The sequence below is a fragment of the Parasteatoda tepidariorum genome, chromosome 7 (genome assembly GCF_982258835.1).
Source record: "Parasteatoda tepidariorum strain Cologne lab strain chromosome 7, Ptep-v5.0, whole genome shotgun sequence".
Classification (NCBI taxonomy): domain Eukaryota; kingdom Metazoa; phylum Arthropoda; class Arachnida; order Araneae; family Theridiidae; genus Parasteatoda; species Parasteatoda tepidariorum.
Genome location: NC_141761.1, coordinates 54,192,556 through 54,214,864, shown reverse-complemented (window position 1 = coordinate 54,214,864; position 22,309 = coordinate 54,192,556). Strand labels below are relative to the sequence as shown.

At 28.7% G+C, this 22,309-nt stretch overlaps 1 protein-coding gene across 1 annotated transcript; it reads right to left on the bottom strand.

Annotated features, from left to right (window-relative positions):
• Positions 1-9,342: 9,342 nt before the first annotated feature.
• On the bottom strand, positions 9,343-20,847 carry LOC107443103 (vascular non-inflammatory molecule 3-like). The gene is made up of 3 exons (XM_043043854.3): positions 20,716-20,847; positions 13,589-13,794; positions 9,343-11,980 (listed from the first exon to the last, which is right to left on the bottom strand). The coding sequence occupies exons 1-3, from the start codon at positions 20,732-20,734 to the stop codon at positions 10,634-10,636; spliced, it is 1,572 nt and encodes a 523-aa protein (XP_042899788.2). The 5' UTR covers positions 20,735-20,847; the 3' UTR covers positions 9,343-10,633.
• Between the last annotated feature and the right edge of the window lie 1,462 nt (positions 20,848-22,309).

The window sequence follows — 22,309 nt, the reverse complement described above, 5'->3', positions numbered from 1 at the left end:
CCCACCCTGAATATTTAAAAAATTCGAAAAAAATGTTATTGCATTTTTCGAATCTTTGTACCCCTCCTAACGTCTGTCTTAAACGATTTCTTGGTACCTAACTTTGTTGTTTGGAAGTTATACCGGAAAATAGAGAGTCGTCGTTAAGCAGGTAGAAAGGCCCGTTCGGCCGGATTAGGAGGGGCGACTTTCTTTTTGTGTCTCATCCATTCTGTTGACGGAGAAGAAATATGGACCTGGAATTGTAGAATAAAGGTTAGTCATTACTAATCTAATAATTTACTAGATTGAACATAAGTCAAAACTTTAAACGCGTTTTTCTCAAAACGCTGTTTTTTGACCTGGCCTAACGTTTTTCTCATGATCTATACAACGAAATAAGCTGTTCTTTATTTTAAATTACGTAAAAATATATTCTTTTGAAAGTAGCATAGGATTTTTTGATATTTTCATATTTCGATTTTATATTAGTATTTTAATGAATATTTTTTAATGAAAACCTTAACTATTTTTTTAAGTTGCAGCCATTTTGGTAATTTTGAGAATATCAAAAAACCGCTACGCTACTTTTTAGATAATGTCTTTATGTTTCAGAAAATCTAAACAAAATCGGTTTCCTATGTTTCAGGACTTCTAAATCCATTAGGCCAGTAAGGTGCTATTTTTTGATTACCAGTCACACATGGAGCTGCCACCAACTTATTTTTCATTATTTTGTTTTTAAAAATTTTTTGAAATAGACTTAAATTGTAACTAAATAACATAAATTAAACAAGGAGTCTCTGCATTGCCTCTATTACTTAAAAAAATTCAAGAAAAACGTTAATATTTTACCATCACAGGGTGAGGTCCCCCCTTAAGAGTGTAAGAAAAAATAATAAACCATCTAAGTAAACTTCTTAAAAAGTGAAAAGTTCCACCAAAAATCTTTAAAAAGTAAAACTTTCGAGTAATTCTGATTCTGAGATCATCAGTTGATACTAGATGTGGAAATGTTATTGAGTCAAATTCTGATCCTCTGGAAATCCTAAACAGTGAGTTGAGATTCTAAACAAACCACTAATGGAACTTTAAACTTAAATCAGAGGGTAACCGGGGAGGTAGAACTTCCCCAGTAGTCCTCTGATTAAAATTTTGGTATTCAAAAGGATGGGTTTGGTAGGGTAAACTAACCAGTGAAGGAACACTTAAGCTTCGCTTGCCTTTTAAAAAATCATATTAATTTCAAAATTCGCAATTTCAGTTAAATGACTGTGTCAACATATTTGTCACTAATTGCAAATTATGTAAAAAAACTGTAGAGAACTTACATAATATTGTTTTAAAGTTTTGGAGGTGCAAATAACAAGTAGTAAGAAGACCAAGTGAAGGAACAGCTCTTACCAGTGAAGGAACACCCAGTAAAGGAACACTTAATTTTGGTTATTTTTCAAGGCTCCTTATGAATTCATAAGCCATACAAATATTTAAAAACAAGCCTATTCTTGAAATTATAACATATAAATACTTGGAAAATGTTAACTTTTTTTTTGTAATCATGAATTGAAAATTAAAGTGTCAACTTATTAACACGTACTGTTCATTCACTGGGAAATCTATGCCCAGTAAAGGAACATGCCTGTTCCCTCACTGGTTAGAAGTTGTTTTTCGTATTTTTAACATACTTTTGATGCGGAACATCACTAAAGGTGCAAAAAAATTAAAGTTTATTTTTTATTTTCATTAACTTAGAAAAAAACCAGTAAAAGAACACTTGTTCCTTCACTGGTTTTTCATCGTTTGGTGATCCAGTGAATAAACACCCCCTTATCTCAGTACTTTATTATGCTATGATGCTTAAAAAAAATAAAGCGTAACTTCAATAACTGTATTTTAAATTCTCCATTTAACAGTAAGAAAAATAAAACTATTACATGCAATTAATTCCACTTCAAACATATAAATACAAACACTCACCTTATAATTTTTTCAAAGAAACAAGGTGTTGCAGACATAATAACAAATTCAAAATTTTTTCCAGAAAAGTCTATTTGACCAGGTAATCCAAAACATTGTTAGATGACTTCCTATTGTTTGGCAGTAAGCTATTGTTACCAATCAATCTAAAGAAAAGCTTTCAAGTTCTTATTTTTAATCAATATATATGAAATGTTCCTTCACTGGGTAGTGTTCCTTCACTGGTTGGTTTACCCTAAATTAGAAAATTGGTCTAGTCTATTTCACGCACAGGATTGCGGATAAATAAAAGTGCTAGATTTTATTTAATTTTCGTTTCACTTGCGTAGCGAAAGCAAGGAAATGTGCAACCGAATAACAAGATATATTACTTCGCATAAGTAATTCTAAGAATATTTTTGGCGATTAATAACTATCGTAAGACTTCGTCTCTGTGAGCCTTAAAAATTGGCCAAACTCTTATTGACGTGCATCGTGTTGGAGTGAGTTTATGTGGAGAAGAATAGTTAAAAAAATAAATAAATAAAATTAAAAAAAATTAAAAATCTGATTTCTTTTCAATATTAAAATATGGTGTGCAATGAGCATATATGGCAGTACTTTTACTTTCGTTACTTGTACCGCCGGTACAAGTAAAAAGTACGTACGTTTATTTGTACTTCGTTACTTTTTAAATTTAGTACTTTTACTTGTACTTTCGTTACTTTTTAATTGAAAAAGTACAAGTATTTGTAGCGGAAATGTCGAATGAAATCGTTACTTTTTTCTAAAACTCGGTATGCTTTGTAAAAAATTTTAATATCTAATTATTCAAAAAAAAATTCATATTTCATATAAATTTTAATATCTAATTATTTTCTATTTATAGAATAACATTTTTTATTTATTTGAAACATTTTTTATTCATTTAAATATGTTAATTAAAAATTTTGTTAACAATGTGTGCGCATTGGATGTTTTTTTAAATAATTTAAATAACTAATTTCATATTACTATTACAAAAAATTTTGGCACAAGTTTTACACTTTTTAACGTTAAAGTATTAATTTATAAAAACAATGCTTTATTTAATGGAAATGTAGTATGCATTAAAAAAAATCTGAAATATTATAGTTTTTTTTTATCTTGCAACAAAATATTTTTTTATGAATTATATTAAACGTAACATACATACTATTACGCAAGCGTATTAGTTATTTATATCATAAAATTTTAAAATAAAACTTTTGTTCATAGTTCTTGATCATGAGTGGATTTAATATTGCACATCGTTATTACAAATCCAAAAATTGCCATTATGAAATATTTTAAAATAAAAAAAAATTATATTTTGAAACAAAGTATAATTTGTAGTTTATTGGATTTATAGGGGTTTCCTGTATATGAATGCATTTTTTTGAAATTTATATTCTAACATAAGTTATAATGTTTATCAAATTTGTCGAACAAGGTAATTTATTTATAAAGTAAATTTTCCGAAAATAAAAACAAAATTTTAAAAAAAATTTATAGTTCTAAAATTAACATAAATCTAAACTCTTTTTTATATGTAAACAGATAGGTTTGATTTCTGGTTTGGCTTCTGGGTATTTTAAATGTTCACTACTGAAGGAGCTTTGTAACATTCGAATTAGATTTTATTCTGTAATAATATGATTTCTACCACTTTTATCTTTTTTTTCTATTTAAATAAATTAACAAATCTTTATTTTGAATTAGCAAATACAAAGTTTTATTTAAATAAAAAAAAGACTCTCTTTAAGTTAATATAAACTAGGGAATAGTTAATAAGACTAGGGAAAGAATAAAGAACTGTCGTTTCTGTAAATTTCGATATTCGTTTCTCATTAATCAACTATATTGAGGTTTATTAATTATAATTGTGTACTATAAGTCGCGCCAACCGTATTTTAAATTTACAGGGACTTGCTTGCTCGTAAATATTTAATCAGTTTATTTCTTTTCTTTGAAGCAGTTTTCAAATTTAAGATAAAATTTCTTTTTCGTGCAAATCCATAAAAAATTTTATATTAAAATTATATTTGATTTCAAAATTATATTACACGATTATGTTATAAAATTATATCATAATATTCTTCCGAATTTAAAAATAAATTAATGTCCATAACTTTCAAAATTAAAAATAGTTAAATAAATAACAATTTTGCAAAAACATCAAAGAACATAAGAATATTATTCAATAAAAATTTAGGTTCCTAGAAATGTACTTTTAAATCGTTACTTTTTTTTAGTACTTGTACTTTTACTTGTACTTTTTACTCGTTACTTTTCAAAATAAGAACTGTTTACTTTTACTCGTTACTTTTTTTAAAAATACTTGTACTTTTACTCGTTACTTTTTAAAAGTAATGTTGCCATATGTGGCAATGAGGCAGAAAGAAAATATATTTTCCAAGGTAACTTTGGAGCAAATTATTATTATTTCATGCAAAAGATGAAAATCTCATTGAATATTTTCTCTTTATATCAGCAAATCTTAAGAGCCACCGACACCACCACAGTTTCGAGTGTTCAATTAAACGTTTTAGTTTGTGTTACTGTGCAAACAATTTTGAACAGTGTTTCCCAAACTTATGACTTTTGTGTACCCTTTCTAAATTTTTCGTAACACTGTGTACCACTAATAAAAATATTAATGTATTTTTTATTATAAAAAAAATGCACAAAAGTTAAAAATCACAACTGTCTGTTGACACCACTAATTATTAACTGTTAACTCTGCAAGAAATAGCCAATAGAAAAATACGTAATCGTAAATTTTCACGGCTAGCTTTGTTTTTAAATAAAATTTTTTGAAATTTTCGTTTATTGTAAGATATTTCGCATAAGAACGCGTACATCCTCTAAACTGCTCCCGTACCCCAGGGGGTGCGCGTACCACAATTTGGGAAACACTACTTTCAGACATAGAAACTTGAAATTACTAAGGTGTATAGAAAAGTGTTACCGAAGAACATGTATAGAAAAGAGTTAAAAATTAAAAAAAATTTGGTGAAAGGGCTACATTTGTTTATGAATTTGCCTCAGAGGTTTTTTTTTTCGTAACACCAATTTGTTAGAGAGTTATTGCAATTTTAAGTGATTTGTTTGTTTTATAAATTTTTTCTCAATTTATTTTGTTTTACGTTACATTTTGCTTTTCTGCTCAGAACTTAGAAATTACAGAAGTGAGTAATTTACGAGTAAAACAATTTACAAGAAGTTTTAGGAATAAAAAGAATATGATTTGATTATTAGAACGAGAATTATTAACTTTCAAACTTATTATCAAAAAGGATATATTGAACGAATATGTCCTTGGGATATATGTCCGCTGAAATGCAACTACTGAGTTAAAATTTTACGAGATAATACGTTACATTTACGTTACATTTTGCTTTTATGCTCAGAACGTAGAAACTTGAAATTACAGAAGTGAGTAATTAACGAGTAAAAAAATTTACAAGAAGTTTTTGGAATATAAAGAATATGATTTGATTATTAGAACGAGAATTATTAGCTTTTAAACTTATTATAAAAAAGGATATGTTGAACGAATATGTTCTTGAGATATATGTCCGCTGAAATGCAGTTAAAATTTTAAATGATAATAGCTACATTTTGAGTTATATCTTTAGCGAGAATTTTTTCCAGATTTCAATTTGCTCGAAAGTTTTTGAAATTTTAAGTTTTTTTTTACATTTTTTTCTTTAAATGATAATTGCTTTTAAACTGTTGCAGAAAATTTATTTCTTCAATCAATTTTGATTCTATAAGCTTGTGCTTCACTTGTCAAAATTAGCAAAAAATTAATCAATAAAAATTTAAGAGATATAAAAATATAATACATATAAATCGTAGCATATATATTGAAGTTTCTAAAAATACAAAGCATGAAAAGAGATTAAATCTGTTTCCAATGCAAACTGTTCTATGATATTAGGTTATCGTTATATATTGTTAACATTTAACTTCCCATTTATTACTATTTATTGTGTCCCATATACTGTATTCCTAAGTTAATTTTTTTCAAGTACAATTGATTATTTTTCTTTTCATTACAATTATTAAAATAAAATGCGCTTCCATAATATTATTATAATTATATAATTTCTTAACAAAATGCTTTTTTATCGACTGTTAAGAAAAGAAAACTGATAAGATAAAAGGGGGAAACTGTTTATGTCCGTTAAAAGTGATTCCGAGAAGAAAAGACTGACATGCATGGACAGGAACTATTTTTTAAAGGCATGCCTTATCTTCACTGAGTTATAACTCTCGGGGTATCGAGTTTCCACAGAATTGATTTTGTGGGGGGCGGCGCTATCGACTATGTCAACCTTCATCTATCAAAAGGTACCTCGTGATTGAAACAAGTTAGCATGTTTAATATACCAGCGAATTTATGTTTAATTTTCGTAGTGGTAGTTGTGCCAGAATACTCCCCCACCAGAATTATATCAGGGATAGAATTCGATGAACGGATACCACTAGTTGCTGTACTTGTGAAAGACCGGGAGAGCTGGAATTAAGATCACTGGGTTTTTTGAGTGCTGAATGTGAGATGTGTATTAACTTCACGGCCGTAGTCGCTCCTGTGTTGCCTTTAGAAGTCAAGTGTAAGCAGACTGGCGTTGTGTATGATCGAGACGAGACTGAGCAGCAACAGCGTGAGGAGGTGGATTATGTCGCAGTCACAAGTAGCAAGTCAACTGTTCAATGTGAACCATCCAACGAAGTAGGCGTTACTGTCAAGATTTGCGTGTTCGCATAACATCCGAAGGTCACCAAAGTGGGGGGAGGAGCTATCGACCAACCTTCATCTATCAAAAGGTACCTCATGATTGAATCAAGTTAGCATGTCCTATATACCAGTGAATTGATGCTTAATTTTCGTAGTGGTACTTACGCCACAATTTCCCAAAATCTAGTTATTCTATTAACATTCATTAGTTGGCAATCTAATCTTAACCTTTGTAAAGATTGGGTATCAACCGTTATTCTCCCTTTATATTCAATGATGTCAATCACGGTGGTTGGTGAGCGAATCGAACATGGAATGGATCGTTTTGATACGTTTTTTAAACCATTAACTAACATAAATTTGATTTTTTTTCGGAATAAATATACTTTTCTTTCAAAATAATTTCAATTCTTGACCACCAAGAAATAAAAGATGCTAACAAGCTCCAAAACATGGTCCCAAACTACTTTCTATAAACCTAAATTTTGTGAGGTCAACAAGTGATAGAATTAATTCATCAGAAAAATTGTGAATTTTTTGAAACTTGACAAACACAGATTTAAGTATAATAAACTTTATATATACTAAGGAATATATACTAAGTATAATAAACTATATTTTCGGTGACTTGAATGTCTATCCCTGTTTTCATTGCATGTTAAGTCACCGTGAAGACCGATGAAATATTGACAATTCATCATGATCATCGTGATAATTTGTTGGGAAAAAAATATTTTGCCGTACTGTGATATTAGTTCATTGTTAGTAACTAGAAAATATTATTGCCATTGTAATATAATTTTTTGAAAATTGCATTTAGGATTGCGAAGTATCTTAATCCTCAAGAATTTGTGATATAAATTCAAAAATGTTAAAGCTTCGTCATTTTGATTTAATTCATTTTAATTTTAAAAAATTGCAGAACAGATAGCACAAAAATGAGAAAAGTAGCACAAAGATATTGAACACGCTACCTCTACGTTTTTAAGCATTTGACGGAAAGACAATTCTCAGCTGCAATGAAAGCTTTATTGATATATGGTTGCTTTATTTGCACTTTGCCGTGCAATATTGCTGCTCCGTTAAGCACTGTGAAGAGTGAGGTAAGGGGTTCAAATATCTCTACAACATTGAATGCACATTCTTGCTGTCTTTCCTAGTGTTATGAAATCTGTTTTTTGAGGCTGAAAGCATTTTTTTAGAGGATCTTTGCATTTACAAAAAAATTCCCAAATGTATGTAAGTAAATAAATAAATGAATTTCTCTCCCTCCATAAGAGATGGATAAAACAGTTACCATAGTTTGAAAAATTTTGATTTCAGTATATTTGAAATACTTTAATTAGACATTTGACGAATTTTTCAAAGGAACATTCATGTCCCTTTACCCTTTTTTATAATTGAAAAATTACTTTAGAATAAGAAATAATTAACAGTCATCGAACCTCTATCAACCATTTTCAATTAACCACCATTTCAAATAAAACATGAAAGTGTAACTAGATTATAACCATTCTGCTTCGCAAAATACATTAACATCAAAATTACCAATTAAATGGCATAATAAGTGACAATTCCGAAGAACATTTATGTAATTTTAGCGTGATACTTTAGTGCATGGCTTTAAAACCGTTTATTTTGTTAAATTAAATTTTCAGTTTTGGATCTGATACTAAATGCATGGTAATAAGAACTATAATTTTGAACAAAAGAATTTTTGGTAAACCGTTACCATAGCGAATTATCAATTACAAATGGATGGTTTAAATACTGTATATTTTGGTTTTCTTATCATAGATGTGGTTTCTTCCCCCGAAAATGACTTTACAGGCAGGGTAATTTTAACCAAATTTTTTTCTCCGCGTACGCATGAAAATTCCTGAATAAATCGCAAAGCGTTTGAACCATTAAGAACGCCTTTGTAGCCCGTTTGGAATTTATTTTTATGTAGAGCTGTTTTTATAAAATGTTTTACGTTTAAAAAACTATTTTTAATAATTGGCATTCATATTTCAAAGTAATTAGTTCTATATGATCCTGATGAAAAGTTTTCTTATTTATTTTAATTGAGTTCAAAAATTCTGTTCAGAAGTTCAAAAACCAATTCAAAATTTTAAATATGTACATAATTCATTCATTTTTCAAATTTATTTATTTACTATTTTTCAAATTTTTATTTTTTATTCAAATTTTTTAGTTGTTGTAGAAAGAATTAGTAAGTTTCTTTTTATTAAAACATCATAAAAATATACACAAGCATACCTGCCAACTTTTACGCATTCAGGGTAAAATTTCATTTCCATATTTAAAGTGGTAGTAAAACCTATGCTTTCTACGTATTCCTTGCATTCATAAACTTGATTTATAATCTTTTTGATCCACCACTATTTTTAAAAAAATTAAACATATATATTAATATGTAATACTATAGTGATAGTCCGTATAAGTTCGCTCAAAATACAACGAGTGTTGCTGCATAAAATTGGATTTTAAATTCTGTTTCACTACCACTGGCGAAAATCATCCTTGAAAGGATTAAAAGTTGGCAGGTATGCACAAGTAATACAGTTGCAATATGTCCATTATATGTAGTGCATATATTTTAGATCTAACTTTTTAACCTTGAATTAAAGAATACATCATGCCATATTCATTTTATTTTTTTAAAGTAATTGAGTAAAGCATAGTACAAAATTTATAGCTATATGTAACTCAAATACAACAGTTTAAATTCAATCTGGATGCAAGAACACATGACATGATGCTTAATTAAAACAGTAGACTCGACTTCTAGAAAAGATGTTATCCAAATTGATTTAACAAGAAAGCCTGTTTCCGTGAACTTCGCTAAGATAAATCCGCAACCTAGAAGTCTCATACCAAGCTGCCTCATTGTTGATAATAAGAAATTCTTCAATATTGTAGAAAGTAGAAGAATATATATGGTTGGAAGATATACCTTGTGATTGCAAGTGGATTTTAATCCGGTGAATTTCCAATGATAGATAGTAACAATGAGCCTGAAGCCTAAAAGTGGGACTCAGAATACGAATATGAAAAATCACAAAACAGTTTTTCCTCGTATATTTAGATTTTTAAAGCAAATTTTAAATGAAATAAAGCGGGTAGACTATATTTGAGGGTGCCCCTTGATTCTCGCCAAGTTGTGATCGCGGTTGATCGCCAAGCTGGGCGATGTTAGAACCCAATCGTGATTCTGATAGGTTTAGATTTTAGCGTTATTTTTAAATGTTCAATGGTATATGTAATTTCAGAGGTTCGTTAGTTCTACATTAGATACTAGCTGGTAAGATTACTTTTGCTTCTGGTCAAAAAGATCGAAGGTATGTGGGCAGTCATAAAAAGGGACTTTAGAAAAAAATGTCACCTCCTGTCAGGTACCACAGACACCATTTCCGATTCGTATTTCGCCGAATTTATGTGGCGATGGAGGTACACAGATTCCATTCATGATAAATTTAGACAGTATCTAACTGCTATTAGAGAATTCTGTGCATCTAAATCAGGGGATATTCAAGCTTAATGAAGAAGTGAGTTTTATTAACGAATATTCCACTCAGTAACCATAAATTCTTCTTCCACCAAAATTTAAATAATATGCAGCAAGGAGTATGTTTTGGGTACTACCCTCATATTAATCTAATTCAATTTCTGTAGGATAGAATTAATAGCAACAGTATTCCCTATTACCTCCAGATTACCATGGCCAGTTTCAATTGGATTATTTCTAACATTATTTTAAGGATCAGCAGACTGAAGATCAATAAAAAGGTTCATGTTGCACCAGAATTTGTTTGCGTTACACCAAGCGTGTTTATACGTACTACCGCAACTTTAAAAATAAGTTGCGAATAAGGTGTTTAGGCACCACCCAACATCATAATCGCTATTTGAATAACACTTATTAATTTTTCATTTGTGACTATGGCCAAAAAGGCCAAAAGTAAGTAGAGAATTATTCTGACTGTTTTTAAAAGAAATGCTAGATATTCCATCAAATTTGCATTCATTTTCTCCTGTTAATTTGATACCACTTTTTAAGGCTACAGAAAATACATATTTACTTCTAAAAACTCCTTTCACTTGAACTTCATCAAAAATTGATTTAGATTGAGATGTCAAGTGCGTGCAATTTTTACCTTCCATTGATATGCATCGTGTTAAAATGCATGATTCATACTTAGCTGCTGCGCCATCAGATGATGTATCATCGTAGGACGAAACCAAGAAAAAGTAATCTTCTTTTATTTTTCTTGCCTTATACGTTAGGGAGCAACAAAGACCATTCATGCAAATATTTATGATGTCTTCAGAGTTTTTGAGCTTAACGGAATTCAAATCAGTTGAGTTAATTGGGTAACAGTAGGATCCTTTGTATATTTTATCGATTTTGGCTTGTAACCTACTCTCGCATTTGTGTTTATAATCTCTTGACTCTTTGAAATCCACTTCATAATAATCGCTGCTGCTTATTAGAAACTTTTTTCGTCGTAAAATAAAATGTTTGCTGTAGTCTTTTGGATTCTTTGGCACATTCGATATTAATAGAGTATTGTGTTTATATGGGCCGCTTGAAACTATTAAAGGACCATTTGTACCAGAATATATTACACTTCTCGTTTTACTGGTCGAGATATCATACATATTTGCAGAGAGTAGGTTTATGTTACGGGTAAAAGCATACGATGATTGGAATGGAGAGGACAGAAATTCTAATGGTGTGTAATCTTCCCAGCACGTTGGGTAGACAATGGTGTCAGGCAGAAGTTTCTCAATGACCTTATTTGATTCTTCATCAAATAAATCTGTACCTATGCTTGTGAGAAATTTTCCAAATTCAGTTTCAAAATAACCATCACTTTTGCAATTCGAAGGATTTAAATAGTCTTCAAATGTTAAATGTCGCTTATGATACCTTGTAACAAGTTTTCCAACTTTGTTAAAAACGACATTAGTGTTAAACAGGTAAATTCCATCATCAGGACAGTCCATATTCATGCAATTCTCTGCTGCAAACATTGAGTCATTGCATGGTTTGAAATCAATCATGTTGGCAATAATATACATCCCCCCGTATACTGCCAAACAACTGAATATCCGCAAAACAGGACTGTCTTTAAACAGTTCCGTCTGCGAACATGGAACATAGTTTTGTTCTTTAGGGTTAGGTACATTTTCCATGATTGAATATATTAGTTTACTTCTTTCCTTGATTGATCCAATTAGTCCGTTTTCGGGAAAAACAATAACATCAACATCCTATAAGAAAACAAAACACTTCTCATTAATGAAAAAAAAATTAATTTATACTTATTAAATAAATTATATGATATTGAAAAATAAAACAATAATGGATCAGTAACTCTCTTTCTCAACTCTGAATTGTTTCACTTGTTAATAAATGATGCAGATATATGAAATTGTGTTTTCATAATACACTTTAATTAGAGTTTTAAATCAATAAATCGTATAAATGTCTTAAATATTTTGTAAGTATTTTAATATTTAAAGAGAAATTAATATATAATAATTAGATATAATTTAGAATAAATGTATTCATGATAGGTATGTTGAAAAGTAAAAAAAAATAAAAGAATTTTTTTTGTCTCTGGCCTCGCTCCTTGGAAATTTTTCAGCGAATGTTTTCATCATTTGCTTGTTAATGAGAAGCAAGTGCATTTTTAAGTACAATAAGGTATGGTAAAAATTAACTCAACTCACCAAACCCCGTAGTTGGTTCGTATTCAGATTTGTTATTTTTCATTCAAAGTCAAAATTTTTCAAAACCAAAGAGGATCATTTTCAATAAAATGTTTTAAAGATAAAATTTTAAATTATTATCATTTTATATAAGAGCATTTAGTTATATGTTTGTCGTAAAAAAGAACAATTACATGAATTTAAAAAATTAATCAACTAAACTTGAAAAATAATATTTCTATTTAAACTTGGAAATAAAGAATGTGTGATACAATAAGAAGCAATTTCACTCGTTAACAACTATCTCCATAGAGCTACTGGATTGCATAATGGTATAGTTCTTGTGAAAGGGAATTTTAAACATATGTTATTTTTATTTCTTGCAATTTTTTAGTCCAAAACTAGCACCATTCAATTGAATATTTTTCAATCCTTATGAAAAAAATTTAAATTTATTATAATATTTTATGTTATTTATTAATCGTACATAAAAAATAAATTACTAAAAAACTTTTTTGCATAGAAATATATTTTTATAATCATTAAAATTGCTTCAGGATTGTGTGCAAAGATTTTTAGATTAGCTTTAAAGCTTTTTGAAATATGACTAAGTGCGCAGAAAGTGAAAGTAGTGAAATTAATATTAAAGGCCCAAAATCATCGGCACCTCTCCTGTGGGGCACATATTCTTCAGAGAGCAGACTTTGGAAGAAAAAAATAAATCCGTTGGAAAAAAGATTTGTTCGTTATTAAGAAATATATTTTCATGTCTGATTCTGCAACTTAATTTATAGTTAACATTAATTACTTATCATATTCGAGGTCACTCTTCTGAACCATTAATATTAATTTGCGAAAATCTTAACATTAAATCAAAAGTTATTAGGTGATATCTTTTTCATATGTATGGATAATAGCTTTATCTCATCACAGTTCAACCACAGTCATCCTATCACTCTGGACTTAAATTTGGCATATATATATATATATATATATATATATATATATATATATCATCGAATCATCGATCCTGTATTTTACTTTCATAAATTAGATATAGGTATTTGAACATCATGAAACTTGAATCAATCAGAAACATTCAACGTAAACCAGCTTAAGAGCTTTTAGCATTTTCATAGTTTTAGCTGATACATTAAGATAACTTACATGCACATATGCAATCTTTACTGCGGATACATATGTTTCTAAGTTTTTAATCACCAATTCCCTAAATGAAAGAGATGAATTTCTATGGGGAACCACTTCCAATACAGCTGCCCTGTAAATGTTGTGATTCATGACTTCCGTTTTCAAAAATATGAGGAAAAATGCCAATGTGCAAAAACCGATGGCAGCAAAAGTCACAAAACAAACTGAAAATAAAACAACATTGAAATATCAACATAAAATTTATTTTACTATATTTTTAAAAAACGTAAATAGAAACGAAACTTATATGGGATAATATAAAAAAAATGCATGCATATTTCTCTGAGATTAATTCATAACTTTTTGAAATATGTCTTTTTTTTCTCGAAATTTTACGTTTTCAGCATCTTGTAAATCCTATTCTCATTCTGAAAATCATTTTAAGCAATACAATCTTGATGTTTTATGCATTGCTTAGAGTTCATTTGTTTATTTTTCGTGAATATCATTTTCCTGCGGAATTAAGATATTGATCTGTTCTGTTATTAAATTTAAAAACTATAAATAATCAAAATTGAAAATAAAATCAGATTTTAAAGCTACGCCTTTCAAAAAAGTTCTGAAAAGATGGAAATAGTCCTTTTTTTGTCCTGATAGATGATTGGAAATTGTATTTTACTCAATCCAGAGGTGAAATTGCAATTTAAAGCCTTTAGTTGTTTGGAAAAAAAGGGACAATTTCTCCGTTACAATTTCATCAGTTATTTTCATGCTCCCTTAACATGTCCTAAATGAGACTCGTTTTTCCTAAAAATGGAGGAAGCTATTCCCGGATAGAGGTAATACGATCTCTTCCACAGCACTGCCTTGACCGTCTTTTTTAATTTACTACAAGAAAAAGAAAGGAAAAAAACAGGAAAAGACCTCTTGTATTAGATTTAGAGGATTTGTGAAATAACTGTCGCATTTTGAGTCTGATTTCGCGAGTGACCATAATTGCGACAATTTGAAGTCTTTAAATGTGACATTGTTATCTGCAGTCTTTCCAGAATTAGGTGTTGGTAACACCAATCAATAACATATTAGGGCCGGGATAGCCTGGTCGGTAGGGCGCTGGGCCCATATCCAAGAGGTCGTGGGTTCGATCCTCGCCGGCCGAAGACTCCCCGTGTAGTAAATGGTCGAGACTCAAAGTCCTCCATGTTCCCACAACAAATCAATACCTCTGGGGGTACTGATCCAGGAGTTTCCTTGTCTTCTGGATTGGTTCAAAATTACAAGGCTACGGAGTTGAACGTAAGTAGTCGTAAACCCATGAAATTGGGTCGGCTGTTCAACGACGGTTATAAAATAAAACAATCAATAACATATGTAATTAGTTACATATAATTACTACTAGGTAATCAATTATTTAAAATTGCAAATAAAAGTAATTACGATAACAAGTCACCATGGTATCTAATTACATGTAGGATGATTGAATGCAGTCAGAACAAGAAACAATTGCAGTATTTATGATTACATGTGATCAAAATAAAATATTACATGTTATCCTGACTACAATTAATCAAAAGATGTAGCAACAAGTAATTATGATTAAATGTTATCGTGATTACATGTAACCATGACTGAAAGCTATCAAAATATACTATGACAAATAATTATGATGAGCTCTTATAAATTAACTGTTATAAATAATATAATATACGATTACAGTAGGAATTCTAGTACGATAGGACAGGCGATATATTACGGTACATGGTACGAACACAATATATGTACGTTCAAAGGTTGTTTGGGTGAAATATATGTACGTAAATATTTGTAACAATATGTTTATATAAGTACTATATTTGTGTCTGCCTGCAGAGTTTGCCTGCACTGTGCATATAAAATACAGCTATTTACGTAGGTATTTACTTACGTATGTACTTTCTGTATTTGTGTGTATATATAGTTACAATATATCTTTATATACAATTTATATAAGTGAAAACAATCTATAAGAACACATTACACTCGCAACACATGCAAGTAGTCAAAAAATTGCATACCTTGCAATTTAAAAATTTTTTCGACCATTATTAAATAATATTATAAAAAAAAGTATTTACTAAAAGTTATTTTCCGCATGGAATTATCTTTAGAAGAACAAATTTTCAGCTGTGTGCAAAAATTTTCAATTCACTTAAAAATTTCTCGAAATTTTACGAAATCAGCAAAAAGTAAAATTAACATTATGGAGTGCAAACGTTGATGCTCTCCTGACCAAACTATGAGGACCATATTTCCCAGATTTTGGCTACCTTCTATATTTTAGGGGTCAGAAATCCGAATCCGTCCAAAAAAAAATATATTCCTTCCAATCAGACACAGAGTACGTTTTTGTATCTGATTTCCTTACATAATGTATCGTCTGCCAGTTATTAATTAGCATATTTAAGGTCACCTCCTCGACACTAAGATTGAATCATAGAACTGATTGAATCATAGATTGAATCATAAAATTGTGAGAGCAACAAGAATATCTTGAAAGTAAGTGAAAAATAGTTCGTCTGCGAGAACAACCTATTGATTCATAGTTGCTTGCAAATTGAAGTTCTTATGTTTATTTTTTCTTTTGTAAAGATCCGATTTAAGAAATCGCTACTTTAAGTAATATGTGTTTATTATTGTTAGTTTTATTTATTTATTGTTTTTTGGTGCTTTCTTGGAGCCCTGTACATAGTATGTACATACGTTTGCGTAATATGTATGTGTTGTATCTACATGCGTAAATAAATATATTGTATGTTCATAGAATATACATGTATACAAATGCATAGAATGTTAAAAGTTGTTAAATACTTTCTATGTAAGCTAAAAGCTAACTTTTGATGAATTTCCTTCATGTACGCTCATAGTATTTACACATACAGGTAAAGTATCTCCAATAAATGTATGTATGTACTTGAACCATATGCATGTACACAATTTATGAAAGCATTTATAAACTAGTAACTTGGGACAAAATTGTAACTTGTATTGGTTTCAGGCCCAGTAATCTAGTTAAAATTTAAGTAAAGTAACTAGTCTGAAAGTTGTCATAGCTTTGCTTAGATAAACTCTCCTTTCTCGTAACTCTCGGAAACAATTGTAGCTAGTACTGTCACTATGCGCATAGCAGCAAAAGAATAAATGAGCACATTAGTTAGAAAGCTGTTGAAATTGTGATTGATGATAAATTCCATCTTACTATAAATTCTTTTTACAATGGTTAGGAAACCATTGAAATTTCTGCTGTCAACAGTCATTGAACTCCAGTTGAAATTTCACCTTTAAATAGCCGAAATTTATATGGATGTTAATTTCCATTTGGCGATAATATGATAATAAATGCTTTTTGTTACTGTCAAAAAATAGTTGAAACTATTTTTGTCAAGCAGAAAGGTGCAGTTACAATTTTTATTCAGGTTTCAGTTAATAGCTTGCTAAAAAATTGGTTGAAAAAATTTAAATTACGATAAATGTTATCTCGCAATAATATGACTACAAATTCTGTTCTTTAGCAATAAGAAAACAATTGAAACTTGTAAGACCAACCAGCACAGAATCATAGAATTTCTACTTGCAAAATTCCAGCTTATTTTAAAGTGGTCAAAGTCTCAGTTTGACGATATTATCCTGTCGATATTAATATAATGATATATTCTTATAGAACTCAAATGCAAAGTACTCTCACGTAGTTCTCTAAAAACTAAGAAAACTTAGTCACCCAGAGCAGAGTTCTTACAGTCGTATTTTAAGTACTCTAGCTAGACTCAAAATGTTCAGAATTTTGACTGACGATTAACTCAATACTCTGTTAAAATGACGATAAATTCCCTATTTAGCGATCAGAAAATGCTTGAAGCTTGTAATATTATGCATCATAAAGTTTCAATTAAATTATTACTGTAGATAATTTTAAAGTTGTCACAGTTTTCAACGACAATAAATTTCTTTTGACGATAATAACGCTGTAAATTAATTAAGTAGCAGTCAAGTAAGGATGAGCACTTGCATAGTCATCTAGATCAGAGCTCTAGTTGGACTTTAAGCACTTTAGCCATGTTTAAAATGGTCGGAATTTCGATAGACAATAAACTCAATTTTGAGATAAAATGGCGAGAAATGCTGCTTGCATTAATCATGAAACGATTTAAACTTGTCTTCAGACATGGAACATTTTTGCTAGTCGGAGATTATTTGAAATTCCGATAGTAAGATTTCATTGTTACAGACATAAAAGCAGGTGAATAAAAATATTGTAGAAATGCACTGTCACATCCGGGTGGTACCTTGAGTGCCGCATTTAAGGGTTAATTACCTTAATTGCGACAAAAATGTCCTAAATGCCCAGAGAAATATCTTTTCTTAAATTGCAAATAATAATTCAACGTCAGCAAGAAAAATTCGCTTAGAACAGGTATCGTAATTATCTCAGCTATTTTCAGGTAAAAAATCTAATAAAGGGTCAGGTTTGGCGTAAATGCGACACATTTATATGAAATCATGTTGCTTTTGGGCACACTGACCTATGTTTCAAAATAGCATGTATGAAATTAGAAAATTTACTTAAATTCATATTATATGATAAACAATCAAGAAATATTATTCAAAAGAAATAATATAATAAACTAATAAATTTCACAATGTAATTATTATCTTTCATAAATATGATTTTTCTTATAAAATCATAAACAACTTAGTTGAGTACAATTAGATTTTTAAGTGATTACAGGAGTTGATAATTAAGAGCTTCAACTTCTGTAATCACTTAAAAATATGTTTTTCAAAAATAAATTTTTATTACGATAAGAGTTTTGCTATTTACAGTTGAACGTAAATCAATATTTATAATTTAGATTGAACAGAATTATTCTGATATCAGAATTAAAACCTGGAATCGAGATAATCAAATAAATTATCGATTGTACTATTCCATCAGCATTAGTACGTTGATCTTTTACAAAACTATTAAAATGTTCCTCATGTTTTGCAGGGAAATGTTGCATTGCATGTACAGAAATAATCTTTTGTACTTATTACTTTTCAAAACTATTGTATTCTATTAACTTCAAGATAAATTATATTTGCCCCTCTTACTTTTTAAACCTATCGTACCCAGGCAAAAAAAGTGACACAAGTTAAAAAACAGCAATTTTGAGGTTATGTCAATAAAAAATAAGTATGAAGTGCCCCATTAAGCTCATAAAATGTAGCATCTCTAACTCACAATTTATCCAGCTGAGGGCTGCTGTGCCAGTTTTGTGTCTATTTCAGAATAAGTTTTATAGTATTAAATTCTCAATAAGATTTTTCTCAAATGCTGAATTTCAGAGTTATGGCACTGTTCTTGAGGAGTACGATTTGTGTTTTCCTGACACAACTGAAACAGGAGTCAAGAGCGGAGAGCTTGTTTCATTTTTTTAAAAAATACTTTATGGCACAAATATGCAAAACTAATTGTTTTTGTATTTCATTTTACTTGCAATTTAATGATTTAGATAATTTAATGTTATCAAAGGAGGGCAACGTTTTTTTTTTAATTTAACGAAGTTTTAAAAAATTAGAAATTGAAATACAAGCTTTCAAAAAGAGTAAATGAGCTAGTAAAATGCAATTTTTATGAATTCTGTTTACGTCGTTGTATTCGTTTAACACGTTAACTATCTTAATTTAACAAAGTAAGAAGAATTACTTTCAAAAATGAATTTGTTGTTAAAATTTCAAATGCCTGTCTTTACTTTAGTTTCTTAAAGCAAAAAAAAAAAAAAAAAAAAAAAAAAAAAAAAAAAAAAAAAAACAGTATTTACGTAGTAAACAAAGCAATGAAATTTTTTTTTCTTTATAATTACACTATTTAATAGACATTTTTAAATTTTTTTTGACTTTGGGCTGTAGTTTGTTGTTTATGACTGTAGGTCAATTAATACAAGTTTTAATAACGAAAATTAAATATTCTAGTCTAACACACCCAAAATATTTCTACGTAACGATTTTAAATATTTTTGGCACAAATATGCGCAGCTAGCTTATTTTGTTTTTATTGTATAAACCTTTCGTTCTAACAATTTCCTGTACAGTTTTAAGACCATTATGAGCTGACAATATTTTTAGATTCAACAATGTTTCAAAAAATCAAAATTTGAAATGCATGTTTAAAAAATAAAAACAGTTGCAAGTTAAGTGCAATTTTATTTATTCTACTTGCACATTTGCCCTTGACAAAAGATGTAAATAAAGCTTAAAAAAATAATAATTAATTTTATTGATTCTTGCTAAAATAGCCAAAATTACCCGTTTTTTCTTCATTCGTAGACATAAAAAGTTCAACAAGTTACTAATATAGAAAAACAAACACAAACTTATTTCTTTGCGAACACACTGTTCTATGGATATCAAAAAGTAGTTATCAAGGAAAAGATTTTAATATATTTTTTTAATTGTTTTTGCAATTCAGAGCACTACTGTTTCTTGTCACCAACCTTGACGCAAAAAAAGAAGAATATATCGATACACACACACACGCACACACACACACACACGCACGCGCACACGCACACACACACACACATATATATATAAATTTATATAAATATATATATAAATATTTATATAAATATAATAATTTAATATATATATTTATAATATATATATATATATATATATATATATATATATATATATATATATATATATATATATATATATATATATATATATATATATATATATATAGTTTCATAGGTCAACCAGTAAATACTTTCATTCTAAATAGGCACTGGCTAAGGATTGTTTAATTGTTTTAATAACTAATATATTTTTTACTGTTGTGCATTGAATAAATAACAATATAGTATTAGAAAAATTCCTAAGAGAACTAATGAAATTTACCTACTATTTCATTACATTTTATTTACTTACAGAGATTTATAAGAAAAGGAAGCTGTACATTATTTATTATAAAGCTACAAAAAAGCAGCAGCTTATTATATATATTTTATTTTTTTTTCAAGACATAGTTTGTGTTATCCGTTATTTACCTTCCATAAAAAAAGAGAACTAAGTTGATAATTTATATAAATTTAAAAATATTTCGAATAAAATTAAGAAAAACTTACCACACGCCCACTTTTTCATTGCTAAGAAATTTCATACATAAAAAAATAATAAGTTAAATTCAACACGAGTTTTACCCATCTTGCTCACAAATTTTAGGAAAATGTTTTGTTTTCTCTCATTTTACTTCAAATTTAATAGCGTAATAAAATTGGAAGTGTCTGTAAGTAGTGAACTCAGCTGCAGAACATAGCGCTATTAATTAAAGATGAATTTATTTTTCTCACGTAATTGACACCATACTGTTTCTGTGTAAATATTATGCAGACTTGATTTAATTCTTTCTTAATGCTTTCCTAAGTATTGTATGCTTGTCAGAATATCCCAAAGTATAATTTTATTATTCGAAATATCTCAAAGAAGAATTTAATTTTCTTTTTTTTAGAATTTAAGAAAAAATTAAGGAAAAAATATTAGTGAAAATCCTTACCAAAATATTGAGACACTATTCGAATTAAAAACTATGCTCTTTCACAACACAATTCCAAGAATTTTTAAATTTTTTAATTTGACTTATTTTCTGCGTATATATTTCATACATAAAATATATATATATATATATATATATATAGTTTCTGTAATATGAAATACATTGGACAAACTAGCAACTCACTTAACATTCGAATAAATCAACACCCTTCTGATATTAACAGTAATAAGACTATCAATAACCTGGAATTGAATTATTTTAAAGTACATAAATTTAACAGTGTTAAAATTAATATTTTTAGATATTGTAGAAGTTTTAGATTTAAGACTACAGAAAGAAAATTACTACATGCTTTTATGCAAAACAATTTTGCCGTATGGGCTAAACGATACCTTCCAACATACACAGATTAACTTTAATAACTCCTCAACTTATTCACTTTTTCATATTGAAGATAAGCGTACAAATCGAGGTAAACGGGGTTCAAGAAGTAATAGAAACTCTCTTAATAGGGACAAATTAAATAAAAAATTTTCTTTCTAATATGGAAAAAGACTTTAATAAACATTATGACATTTGACCAATTAAAGATTTTGTCTTCTCCCTTAAGAATTATGATGTATATAAGTTCTACGATCTTATTATTAACTTTTCTTTCATTAATTTACGTTTCAAAATTTTTTGTTTCGATCTTATAAGAGCCAAAATGAGCAAAATTTCGCCAAATAAAAAGAATATCTTAGATAATTCATATTTCGTTATTAACTTTCAAAATCCTATTTTCAATAAGATCAAATTTCACAGCATTTTTGAAAATTTTCAAGCTTTATTTCCATCAAGAGATTTTAACATAATTAAAAGTTTTAAATATAACAAATCTCCTGGTAGAACTATATTTAACTATAATGATATCAGCAAAAATTTAGGGAGTATTATTATATCCGATTATGAATGTCACTGTGAGGAGGATAAATATTTTGATTTTGCTGATAAGCATCATAAACATATTATTACTGGTAATTTAAATATTGTAGAAAACTTGGAACTTAGGAATTTAATGATAAAAGACTCAAAATTTAGACCCATTCACCATATATCAATCAATAAAATTCTAAAATACTTTCTTAATGATCTTAATAGTTTTTGTTAAAAAATATCAACTAGAT